This window comes from Dipodomys spectabilis, unplaced genomic scaffold (assembly GCF_019054845.1).
Source record: "Dipodomys spectabilis isolate Male_0828 unplaced genomic scaffold, ASM1905484v1 ptg000644l, whole genome shotgun sequence".
Taxonomy (NCBI): domain Eukaryota; kingdom Metazoa; phylum Chordata; class Mammalia; order Rodentia; family Heteromyidae; genus Dipodomys; species Dipodomys spectabilis.
In genome coordinates this window covers 493033-505584 of record NW_024871321.1, presented here as the reverse complement: position 1 = coordinate 505584, position 12552 = coordinate 493033, and the positions used below count along the sequence as shown (strand labels likewise).

At 57.2% G+C, this 12552-nt stretch overlaps 1 protein-coding gene and 1 long non-coding RNA gene across 2 annotated transcripts; both read left to right on the top strand.

Annotated features, from left to right (window-relative positions):
• Positions 1 to 8691: 8691 nt before the first annotated feature.
• On the top strand, positions 8692 to 9036 carry Cdkn1b (cyclin dependent kinase inhibitor 1B; the record flags this gene model as incomplete). The annotated part of the gene is made up of 1 exon (XM_042671576.1): positions 8692 to 9036. A coding segment is annotated over exon 1 (345 nt), but the record flags the coding sequence as incomplete, so codon positions are not given.
• Positions 9037 to 9046: 10 nt separating this feature from the next.
• LOC122101240 lies at positions 9047 to 12549 on the top strand. Its single transcript, XR_006146342.1, has 3 exons — positions 9047 to 9082; positions 9397 to 9532; positions 11300 to 12549. It is a non-coding gene; the product is annotated as an uncharacterized LOC122101240 (long non-coding RNA).
• The last annotated feature ends 3 nt before the right edge of the window (positions 12550 to 12552 follow it).

The window sequence follows — 12552 nt, the reverse complement described above, 5'->3', positions numbered from 1 at the left end:
GTCAGCTCTCAGTGTGATGCCTAGAGCTCTCCAGCACCTACCTCCTCCATCTGGACTCGGTTTCTCCTGGGGGGGGTCTTCGTGGTCAGGAGTCTGGAGAATCCCCAGGGGCACCGGGAGACGCTGGGCACGTGGGCATGGCTGTCCCCTGCCCTGCTCCCACCCTCCCCAGCTTGGCCCTAGGCTGCTGCGGGCAGGGAGATGATGCAGGCCAGGCCAGGCTCAGCTGCCTCCCGCCCACCCGCAAGCCCAGCTCCCCGCTCCCCCTCCTCCCTCCCTCTCTCCAAGCTGCTGGAATGTGTCACGTGGGATCTGGGTCACGTGGTTCTGGGGGAAAAATGTGGCCATCCTCTCCCTCCCGGTCCTCCCTCCCTTTTTTTTTCCTTTCAGGAGCATCGCTGACCTGATTGGCTCCGACCATCCCATCTCTGCACCCGCCTCCACCCCTGGCTCATTGTCATCCGGTGATCTTTGTCCTCAGGACCCAGGGCTGCTTGGCACCGAAGGAAGGGGAGAAGCGGGGTCACCGGGGTGACCAGGGCATTCCTCACCGCTCCCCCCAGAACCCCCTCCCCCAAGAGCCCGTACAGGCCCGGAAAGCCTTCAGCACCACGGACAGCAGTGCTCCCCTTCCAGTGCTCCTTAGAGCCAGCCTCTCAGTCCAGGCGCAGGTAAATAAAGGCATTTACACCGGGTCCCCCCTCTTCCGCCCCCGAGAGCTTGTGCTCATATCTCAGATGCGCACCTTGGATGTGGGGTTCTGACTTCCCCTACTGTTCACTTCCCTTATAAACACAAATCGCCCCATATCTGACTGACTAAATATATATAAAAACCCAAAGTGGTTCTTCATCCTGGAGCTCCATCCTTCACTCATGCCCACCCTCAGCCCACCCTCCACCTGTGCTTAGTGGGGTAAACCCTCACATGACAGGGTTCCTGGGGTGCACAGCTCCCCCACCCCCCACCCTGCGTGGGCTGACTCTCCCCACCGGCTGCTGACGTCTGGTTGCCATGGAGCCGGGCCCGGTTGAGGGGAGGACTCCTTTCAGAAGTGCTCACCAGGAAACAGCGCTGGCTAAAGAGCCTGCTGGGGCCTCCATGCGCTCCCCCAGAGCTCAACTTTCTCCCCAGGGCAGCGCCACCCATCCTCCACCGCCTCCTCCCTTAAAACTTTCTTTGTTTTCTTAGGGGGATGGATTTAGCTCAGTGGAAGCACTTGCCTGGCAAGTGCTGGTGAGACCCTGAGTTCAGTCCTCAGCTCTGCAAGACAAACAAACAGTCTATATTTAGGCCCAGTACAGTGGCTCACACCTGTCATCCCAGCTACTCAGGAGGCTGAGATCAGAGGATCTTGGTTCAAAGCCAGCCCGGGCAGGAAAGTCCATGAGACTCTGATCTCCAGTGAACCAGAAGTGGTGCTGTGGCTCAAGTGGTAGAGCTCCAGCCTTGAGTGAAAGAGCTCAGGGACAGCGCCTAGGCCCTGAGTTCAAACCCTAGTACTGGCAAAAAAAGAAAAAGAAAAAAGAAAAATGAAGTGTTTGGTAGAGCAAGACCACACCTCATTTTTCTTTCCTCCTTCTTTCTCTTTCCTTCCTTCTGTCTTTCCTTCCTCCTTCCACTCTCTCACAGACAGACAGGTGGACACTCATGTCCCCAGCATCTGCAGGGTGCACATTCTCTGCTTCAACCAACAGGAGTTCAAGGACACTTGAGGTGAATGTGTGCGAATCTTCTTCTCATCATCAGTCCCTGCAGGTCGATTTGCATATCATTTGCATGGATTTCCATATCACTTGTACTCTAGAGATCGCAAATCCACCTCCACCAACAGGCACAGTGTATTTGCAAATGTTCCGCTATGATCCACAAAGGCCCTGGGTGCCATGCACGCACCTCCTCCTCCAGGGGTCTGGAGCAGGTTCCCTGGGAGACCTGAGGGACACCCTCCTCCCACACCCTGCTCTTTCTCCTCCTCACAGCCTCCTCCCCACAGCCTCCTCCTCCTCACAGCTTCCCCCTCCTCCCCACACCCTCCCCCTCCTCCCCACACCCTCCTCCTCCTCACAGTCTCCTCCTCCCCATACCCTCCTCCTCCTCACAGCCTCCTCCTCCTCCTCACAGCCTCCCCCTCCTCCTCCTCACAACCTCCTCCTCCTCCCCACACCCTCCTCCTCACAGCCTCCTCCTCCTCACAGCCTCCCCCTCCTCCCCACACCCCCTCCTCAACCCCATACCCTCCTCCTCCCCACTCCCTCCTCCTCCTCAGACCTCCTACTCCTCCCCACACCCTCCTCCTCTTCCTCCTCACACCCCCCTCCTCCTCCTCATACCTTTCTCTCTGTCAACTTTGTTCTTACCCAGCTGGAACACATGCTTTGGGAAGGCCAGAGGCCGGGCAGTCACTGAAGCTGCTCCCTGGGCTGGGAACAAAGCCCCATCCACTGGGAGCTCTGAGTCAGACATGGGACCAACAGCAGGGGAGGGGCCTGGAGGCCGAGGTCTGAGGATGGAGGTTCAAGGTCAACTTATCTCCAATGAACTCCAGAAAACCAGGAGTGGCTCAAAGTGGCAGAGTACCAGCCTTGTGCAAAAGAGCTGAGGGACAGCACCCAGGCCCCGAGTTGGAGCCCCACAACCGTCAATATATGTATAATATATATCATACATACTATGTTATAATGTATTATATATTATATATGTATGTATCATATAAAACATATTATGTGTATTATACATTATAGCATATAATGTATAATATACATTATATATGTATATTATATGTTATACATATGTATGTGTATGTGTATATATGTCTAATGTATTATATATATGGAAGAAAACATTCTCCGAGACCATGGCGCTGGGTTACTGAATGCGCGGCGTCGCCCCGAAGGACATTTTCCCGAGCGCCCAATCTGGAACCTGGGCGAACCCCCGCATAGTTTCAAAACTTCCCGCGCTTATCACCAGGCGCATGCGCACTGGCCCCGGGGCAAGAATGCTTACTAAACGCCCTGCGCATGCGCACCCGGCCTGGGACGGGGTGGAGGAAGACTGTGGCTGCTCGCGGAAGTCTCGGAGAGGTTTTGTGTGTTGGTGCCCCCCCCCCCCCCCCGTCCTCTTTTCTTTTTTGGTGGGTTTTTTAGGAAATTCGTCTCCCAGCCCCGGCGCATTAGTGCCGCGAGCACCTTCGGCGGCGGCCGCGGGAACGTCCTTCTTCACCCGTAAAAGTGCGGAAGAAATGGTGAAGGGACGACAGAGCGAATGGTCGGTCACCTTTCGGACGCCAGGTTTTGTTTTCCTTTTTTCCAGAAGCGAAACCTCAATGACTACGAGCTTTTTGTTTTAAACACGCTGCGCCTGCGCAGAACGAGCCGAGCGCGCAGGGGGGGGGGGGCGCTGTAGCGCTTGCGCAGAACGGATGACATCGCGGGTGGACGCGTGTGCGCCTGCGCGGAGAGGGTTAACGGCGCTTTGGCTTCTGCCACGGCGCCTGTGCTGAGGCTTGTTTACCAGCGCGGCCCGGGGAGTTCGCGCCTGCGCCTTGGCGGCCTCCGCCGGGACCGACTCCACCGTGGGGCTTCCCCGCGCGCTATCCCCCGTCCTGGCTGGGACGGGTCCGACTCCCCCGGGCGGGAAAAAGAGGAAATGCAAATGTTTTTCTTTTTCTGATCTTTTTCCTCTTTGGTCCTCCTGGGGATCGAACCCGGGTCGCTGCACGCGCTGGGCCAGAGCCCGTGGCCCAGCCCAGCCGCCTCCCAGCCCTGGCTTTCTTTTTCCTTTTTAAATGCCAATTTTGCAACAAAGAAAAAGCGGACCCTGAGGTGGGGGGCTGGTTTTATTTTTAACATTAACGGCTCCCCGGTGTCCCCATCACGCGAGGTGCTGGCAGACGCCCATTCGCTCGCTTTGTTTTAGTGGTGGTTGGTTTATTTCTGATTGTCATTCTACAGGTGATGTGCGGAGGGTGACGGTTAACGTAGATCGGGTAAAGAGTGCAGGGTTTTGTTCTTGTTTCGCCAGCCCCGGGCCTTGAACTCGGGGCCTCGGCCTGGTCCCTGAGCTCTTTTCGCTCAAGGCTGGCGCTCTACCACTTGAGCCACAGCGCCACTTCTGGTTTTGTAATGACCCGGTGGGGCCCGGCCTGCTGGAGGGGGCGGGGCATCAAGAGGCCATGCCGCCGAAAGGGGCGGGGTGTGCCGCAGAAAGGGCGGGGCATGTCCTGGAGGGGTGGAGCATTGAACCTCCCATGGTGAGCTGTCAGGAAGGGATTGGACAGTGGGCAGCTTGGGGGAGGAGCATAAGTGGCAGTTGGAAAACCGTTAGGAAGTTAAGATGGAGTTAGCACCGAAGAAGGATAGGCGTAGGAGTGAAGGACAGGGCAGTCCTCGGGAGGTCACCCCGGGCCTCCTCGAGAGGCCATTTGGGACCTTCCTCTAGGGAGGCCTGTGGAGAGGCGCCTCCAGAAGCAGAGCAGTGCAGGCCTGTGGACAGTGGAGAGGCCTGGAGAGAAGGAGGAAGGGGAAAAAAGCCTTCCCCTTTGGAGGTTTGGAGGTGTGAGGTTTGGAGGTTTGCAGACCAACTCATAAAGGTCGGGGGGAGGGGGGGGGTTGGTCAGGACTGCCTATTGGAGGCTCGGAGGTTTGGTGGTCAAGGCTGCTCTTGATTCTTGGTATCTAGCCCAGGACAGGTATTCTCAAGACCCTTTTGTGGTGTAAATAGGGTAAATAAACGTCTCTTCTCCACCTTTCCCTGTCTGTGCCTCGATGGATTGTCTCGCTCTCCGGAGGGCTAGTTCCCACCATGGGGGCGCAAGGCCATCTATGGCCACTGCACCCTGTATATCAGTTAGGGTGAGATACTCAAGGCCCTGGCAGAAAAACTGACAATGAGCAGAAGGAAAGGCAGTCGGCAAATGTCCCCCCATTTTTTGGTGGTGGTGGGAGGTAAGCAGTGCTGTGGATAGAAATGAAGGCTTTGTACATGCTAGCGTAACACTCCCCCTGAGCCAGCCTCCCGCCCATATGCCTGGCCAGGACTCAGGAAGTCGGTTTATTCCTTGTGTGGGTATGAGGTACATGCACACAGGGCTTTTCTTGGCCCACTGCTCCACAGTTCTTACCAAGATCATGCAGAACTCCGTGGGCAAACCAAAGAGCAGCTTTCAGTCTATTGACTTATCATGTATCAACATCTGTCATTACCAGTCATCGATGCTGCTGATCTATCGATCTCTCATCTACTGATCATCTATGAATCTTATTGATGTATCTTTTGATCTGTCCTATTGATCTATCAATCATCTACGCAGAAATCGTCTTCATCTGGCAATCACATCTCTTCGTCTATCAACTCTCTAGCAATGGTCTTGATAGATCCATCATCTACCTAGTAATTGCCATCTGTCTGACAGTCTCATCGATGTTATCCATCTGTCTGTCCATCTGTCTTGTCGGTCACCCATCTGTCTGTCATCTGTCTCTCTGTGGAACCTGGCCTTGCCCTGGCTGGTAAGCCTGCATCATCTGCAGCTCCATTTTCCCTCTGACCTCGCCGTCACCCGCTGTATTTCCACCTCATTGGCTTCTCAACCCGACCAGGTAGGTTCTTCCCCTCCAAGCGCTGGACCTTGCCAGAATACCGAGAATTACATGACTGCCCCGGGCTCATTCCCACTCTCAAATGCCGAGTCTGGAGTCCTATCCTGTGGGCGTAGCACCTGCCTTCATCACTGTCTCCGCTCAACCGGGCCGCTTGTTTTCTGGCACAAGTAAGGACATGACGTGGCCCGCCCGCTGGCCTGGTGCATTGTGTGCCTGGCGCCCTGGCCAGCGCAGGCCACCCCAGGGCAGCGGGCACCCGGTCACCTTTGTTCTCCCCCGGGTCCCCAGAGGGGCTGGCATCTGCTCAGGGCTCATTAAAAATTTAATGAGTGAAGAAATGAACAATATCCATGCGAATAATTACTCAAGGGACATCTATGTGAGTAATTACTCAAGGGAGAATGGTCAGAAGCAAGAAGTGTGCACTGTCACGGTTTTGTTTTTAAATTTTATTATTGGTATTAGAGTGCATAACCTAAAGCCTCAGGTAGGGGTGATTTTTCTCAGTGTGAAGGCTGGGGTGTGGTGGAGGGTGGTGTGATAGCGTGGATGTTCCAGCCGTACCGAGGACGTCTGCTCCCATTCAATCCTGTTCATGGGCATGGGCTCACCAGTCCGGATTTCTTTCCTGGTTTTTGTTGTTGTTTATTTTGTTTTGTTTTTTGTTGGTCATGGGACTTGAACTCTGGGCCTGGGCACTGTCCCTTAAATCTTCAGCTCAAGGCTAATGCTCTACCACTTGAGCCACAGCGCCACTTCTGGCCTTTTCTGCTTATGTGGTGCTGAGGAATCAAACCCAGGGCTTCATGCATGCGAGGCAAGCGCTCTACCACGGAGCCACCTGCCCAGCCCCTCTATCCTATTCTTAAAATACTGACTTTTCAGTTTTCCTTGCGGGGGGGAATTGTTTTTCTAAAACTGGCCAATGTCATTTTCTTTGGATCCTGGCCTTTAAACGCTTCTTGATTAGGAGCTTAGCAATGGGACCATGGACGCCACACCAGACAAGGTCTCTGCAAAGCTCACATCTGTCATCCCGCTATTCAGGAGGCTGAGATCTGAGGATCTCCGTTCAAAGTCAGCTTGGGCAGGAAAGTCCAGGAGGCTCGTCTCCAACTAAACAGTGAAAAGCTGGAAGTGGAGCTGTGGCTCAAGTGGTAGAGTGCCAGCCTTGAGCAAAAAAGCTCAGTGGGCCTGAATTCCAACCTGGGTCTTGGGAAGAAGAAGGAGGAGGAGAGGGGAGCCTTCTGAAGCCCTCACAGGCCCCATGAGCTGTGCTCTGTGCCGGGGCCCAGGCTGCACCCGCAGGGACTGCCCCTGCCCAGGCTGTCCCAACATTCCACTCGCACCCAGTGCCCCTTCCTTCTCTCCCAGGTGACTTCTGCACAGCCCCAATCAACTCGAACACTGTACACTTGGCTCCTTCATTGTATTTTCTGGCCAAGGGCTACACCAAACATCAGATCTCAGCTCAGGAGGCTGAGATCTGAGGATCAAGGTTCAAAGCCAGCCCAGGCAGGAAAGTCCATGAGACTCTGATCTCCCAATGAACCACCAGAAAACCGGAAGTGGAGCTGTGGCTCAAGTGGTAGAGCACCAGCCTGGAGCACAAAAGCTTAGGGACAGCACACAGGACCCATGTTCAAACCCCCCCCCCCCCAGGACACACACACACACACACCATTATCTGTCTCCCTTTCTCTTACTACCACAGACTTCATCCTAGTTGAGATCTGTTCACACCTGCGCCACGCCCCTCCCCCCTCCAGCTTCAGACAATACTTGGCTTCTAGAAGTCACTAGATGGACATGTGTGAGAGAAGTGAAAGAAAAAGCGAATTAACAGGAGGTGTTTGGTAAATATTTGCTAGTGTCGGAGCCAGATGCCTTTGGAATCTCCGGATCCCCTCCTTCCCAAGACCCCCTCCTTCCAGGTATTAGTTGGGCTGGGCCCAGCTGTTTCCTAACAGCTGAGAAGGGACAGGGCTGTGTTTGCAGTGTTTGGGGCTTGAGGTTGAGGTGGGCGGAGCAGTCCTCACCCCTGACCCCCCGCATCCCCACCCCCGACCCCCCCATCCCCATCCCCGACCCCCCCCATCCCCGCCCCCGCCCCCCCATCCCCACCCCGAAGGTGTCTTGGAAGTGTCAGTTCCTGGAAGCCGATCAGATCCAGCCGGCCCGGGGCTCTTTCTTCCGTTATTTTTATTTATTTATTGTCAGTCCTGAGTCTTGAACTCGGGTCCTGGCGTGGTCCCCGAGCCTCTCCATGCTCCAGGCTGGCGCTCGACCGCACGAGCCGCAGCCCCACTCCAGGCTTTTTCTGTGTGTGGTGCTGAGGACTCGAACCCGGGGCTCCCTGCGCTCCAAGCAAGCGCTCTGCCGCCGCACGCGGGCTCCTCGGTCTCCCCACCTTCAGGGAGAGGAGGCCGCCGGTCCTCCTGTCCAGGCTGGCTTCGAGCGGGGACTCGGGGTGCGGTGTGCACGCACCCCCAGCTTCCGCGCCCTGGAGCTCAGACGGTGCCGCGACTGTGGGCAGAACCTGGGAACGCGCAGGCGCAGACGCGCGGGAACGCGCTCGAGAGCGCGCCCGCCGGGAGGGGCCTGGGGACGTGCGCGCGCGGCGGCGCCTCGGGGCGCGCGGGGTGGCTGCGCGCGCGCAAGCACGCACGGAGGCTCCCGGGGCCGGCGGCGCGGCGGCGCTCGGGGCGCGCGCGGAGCCCGGTCCACCTTAAGCGCGCGGCTTGCGGGGCGGCGCCCGGCGCCGCAGCCAATGGCGCTCGGCCTCAGTTTAAATAGACGGGGCCGCCCGCGTCCGCCCGCGTCTCCGCCGTCAGCCCCGTCCTCCGCCATGTTGGGGTGCTGAGGAAAACAAGCGCCGCTCGGCCCGGCTCGGCTCTCCCGCAGCGCCTCGTCCCGCGGCGCCTCGTCCCGCGCGCGGCCCGCACTCGGACGGGGCCAGGGTCGGCGCGCGGGCGGCCGATCGGAGCGCGGATCCGGGGCTGCCCCGCGCGCCCCGCGCCCTCCCGGGGGCCCGCAGCCCGTCCCGGGTCCCGGGCCCCGCGCCGGCCCCGCGGCCCCGGCGGCCATGTCGGACGTGCGGGTGTCCGGCGGCAGCCCGCGCCTGGAGCGCGCGGACGCGCGGACGCCCGCGCCGCCCAAGCCGTCGGCCTGCCGCAACCTGTTCGGCGCCGTGGACCACGAGGAGCTGCGCCGGGACCTGGAGCGGCACCGCCGGGAGCTGGAGGCCGCCGGCCGCCGCCGCTGGAACTTTGACTTCCGCAACCACCGCCCGCTGCACGGCCGCTTCGAGTGGCGCGCGGTGGAGCGCGGGGCGCTGCCCGACTTCTACCTGCGCCCGCCGCGCGCGCGCCCGCGCCCCGCGCCCGCGCCCGCCAGCCCGGGGGACGGCGCCGGGGAGCCCGCGCCCGACGCGCCCGAGCCCGCCGCCGCCGCCCGCAAGCGGCCCGCCGGGGAAGGTGAGGCGCGGCCCGCGCGTCCGTGCGGTGCCCGTCCGTGCGGTGTCTGTCCAGTCTCCGTCCGTCCGGTCGTGCGGTGTCTTGTCTGTCCGGTGTCCGTCTGGCTGTCCGCTGTGCGGTGTGCGTCCAGTGATCGTCCGTCTGTCCGCTGTTCGTGTGTCTGTCCGTCCCTGGGCGGACACCGCTTGGCTGGTGAGACCCGGCTCTCCTGCCCTGGGTGCTGGTGGTCGTGAGATCGGATCCCAGCCGGTCTCCGCCCCGTCCCCGCCTCCCCTCCCTCCCTCATCCCTTCCCCCCCCCCCCTTCGGCCTCAGGTTCCTCGGCCCAGAACAAAAGAGCGCACCGGGAGGAGAGCGGGGCCGGGGCGGGCGGCGCCCCGAGCGCGGACGCGGGCCCCGCGGAGCGGACCCCGAGGAAGCCAGCGCCGCGCAGGCCCACGACGTAGACTGGGTAAGGGCGTGGGGGACAGATCCCGGGGCGCGCTGACCCGGCGGAGGCCGACCCGGGGCGCGCTGATCCCGGGGTGCGCTGATGGGGGGGATCGTCCTGATCCCAGAGCGGGGCGCTGACCCCGAGGCGCCGCCCGCCGGCCCCGGGCCCCGCGGGGCTCTGCGCCTCAGTCCTGGCGTCCCATGGAAACAGCCAGGCCCCCGTGAAACACGGGGTCCGGGGCGCCCCAGAGCTCGTGTTTGCAGAGTGAACCCCAGCATTTAGCCCGCAAGTGGGGCCAGGCGGGGCACCCGGTGAGCTGCAGTGCGGGGAAGGAAGGAATCTGCATTAAAATGGGAGAGGGAGAGCTGTCTGGGGAAGTTCCGCGGTTCTCCGGGTCGCCCTGGAACTGCCACGCAGAAAGACGTCGGACCGGCCAGCCCGGGGGTCGCCCCTGGAAGGCCCCACCGAGCGCGCCAGCCGGGCGGCCGGGGGGGATGATGGCAAAGGTGGGGACAGGCCCGTACCGAGGGGAAGCTTTTCCTCAGCACCGGCAGAAGTCACTGGAATCATTCAGCCCCAAGTTGATGTGCCGTCGGAGGTGATCAGACCGAGGTCTGGACAGCGTGTGAACCCCGTGGACCAGGGCTGCGACCTGCTTTTCCTTTTCAGAGGCTCTCAGCAGCCTCTCGCGACTCCCTGTGAGGAGAGTGGCCACGGAGACATGGGTAGACCCCGTCGTCCCTCCCGGACTTCTTTGCCACCCACACCTGGCGGCTCTCAGCGCTGCTCCCAGTGCCCAGGGAGACCCTCCATCCCAACAGGAGGTCGGGCAAGAAGGTGGACCCCTGCCATCCTGTTGACTTCTGCCACTTGTGGCCTAGCTGGCCAGAGCCGCGTCCCCTCCGGATTTTAATGTGGCTCTGTTGGAGATGTTTTGTGAGTGGTGGTGCCAGTTGAATACTAGAAACCAGAAACGGCCCTCAGGCCTGTGTAAAAACTTGCATGAGTATGCTGTGCACAGGAACAGGAAATTAGAATGTTTTTCAAGAAGGGAAGTTAGAATTTTCCTTCAGAGGTCTTTTATGGGTTATGTTTTTGAGCATTATTCAAAGTCAGGCAGTTAGGCTACTTTAAAGTGTTAAGTATCTGAATTTTCTACCCAGGTTCGTGGGGGAGGGGGGGTGTCAAGTTGGGCTTGAACTCAGGGTCTGGGCACTGTTCCTGAGCTCTTTTGCTCAAGGCTGGCACTCTACCACTTGACCCACAGCTGGCCTTCAAGTTTTTGGTGGTTTGTTGGAGGTGAGTCTCATGGGTTTCCTGCCCAGCCTGGTTCTGAACGGGGATCCTCAGAGCTCAGCCTCCTGAGTAGGGTTTCAGGCGACAGCCCTGGGCGCCAGACTCCAGATCCCAGATTCTTCAGGGGTCTTCCCCTCTGCACTTCCGTCCTTTGGAGAGGAACTGTTCTTGGTTCTACCAGGCTGTCCTGTGGTTTAGGAATATTTTGGCCATATCCCTGGCCTTTCCACAGCCAAGAAACGTCTTCCCCGCATCCCTGGACGTCCGGGCAGGATGGCCTGCCCGCCCAGCCACAGCTCAAGCAACACCCAGGAGAGAGAGAGAGAGAGAGAGAAAACATGAAAGACTGGAAGATTTGAAATTAGACAAGTTTTAAAACAAACTCCCCAGTGGCAAAAAAAAAAAAAAAAAAAAGAATGTACTTGACTGGAAATGAAGGCTACTGTTGCAACCTCTCCCTGATTTCTTCCTCCTCTGTTTCTTTTGCAGAATCAAGAAATGTTTCCTTGTTAGAAACATGGCGGCTCAAGCCTGGAAGAGGCCTGTGAATGCTTTTTGAGACATATCGCTGACTCACAAATAAGCACTGAACAAGAGTGGACAGGGAACACTAAGTTACCGGCCTCTTCTGCCTTGAGAGGCTCTACCGCCGCCTCCAGCCTGGGATGTAGCATCATGCAATTAGGTTTTGCCTTATTTGCTTCTTTGTCCTACCTGTGTACATAGTTTTTACTTTTTATGTAGCACATAAAACTTTAGGGGGGGTGGGCGGGGTTGGGGGGGTGGAGATCTTGCTTCCATTTATAGCAAGGACAAAAAAACATTCGTGACTTGCAGAGAAGCAATTTGGGGGAAGGGTCTGTTTTCCCTTAAAGATTTAATCATGGCCCTTTTGGGGTGAGAATCTGAGACTTCATTTAAAAAAAAAATCAAGATTTGAACACTGGCTTACAGAGAGTGGCTCTGTATTTGTATACAAATCCTGCTCTCATGTGGGACCTGGGAGGTTTTCCAGTCCTTTTACGTAGCAGCAAATGCCTGAAAACAACAAAAAGTCCGCCTTAGTGTGCCTTTAAAATTGGAAGCCACCCCTTCATTTTCCAGCAGTTTGGTAAGAAGCCAGGTAGTTGGAGGCATAAAATCTGGTTGGGGTGTGTTTGTGTACGTGGGAATTCTGAATGTTGACAACTGACCCTCTTTCTATACGCTTGCCAAATTCGTTGGGGAAATTTTAGTTTCCTTTCCACTCCAGCTATCCTCAGTTTTTATAGCTCTGTACCTTTACACACACAAGAAAGAATCTTCCATTCCATGCTCCTGGTTCTGTTTGATTTGCCTACGGGCAGGCGGCTGTGTGGACGTTTTTCAGGAGGGCAGGGATGGCGCTCTATATATGTGCCTTCATGTTTTTGTAGGAGACAAAATCATTTCACTCCCAGTGGACCTGTACATAACTGTAAAGACACTGAAAAATTATACTAACTTATTTATGTTACAAAGAGATCTCTTTAAAAAAAAAAAAAAAGAATCTAACCAATATACAAGCCAAAGTGGCAAGTTGTGTGCATTTGTAAATGCTGTTCTGGGCAGACTAGGCCCACTTCCATTTTTTTGTTAAATAATACGGCTGTGCTTAAAAGATTGCATACTGAGCCAAGTATAATTTTTTTTGTAATATGTGAAAAAATGCCAATTACTGTTACACATCAAGCAATCAATAAAGAAAACTTCTGTAGCTACTT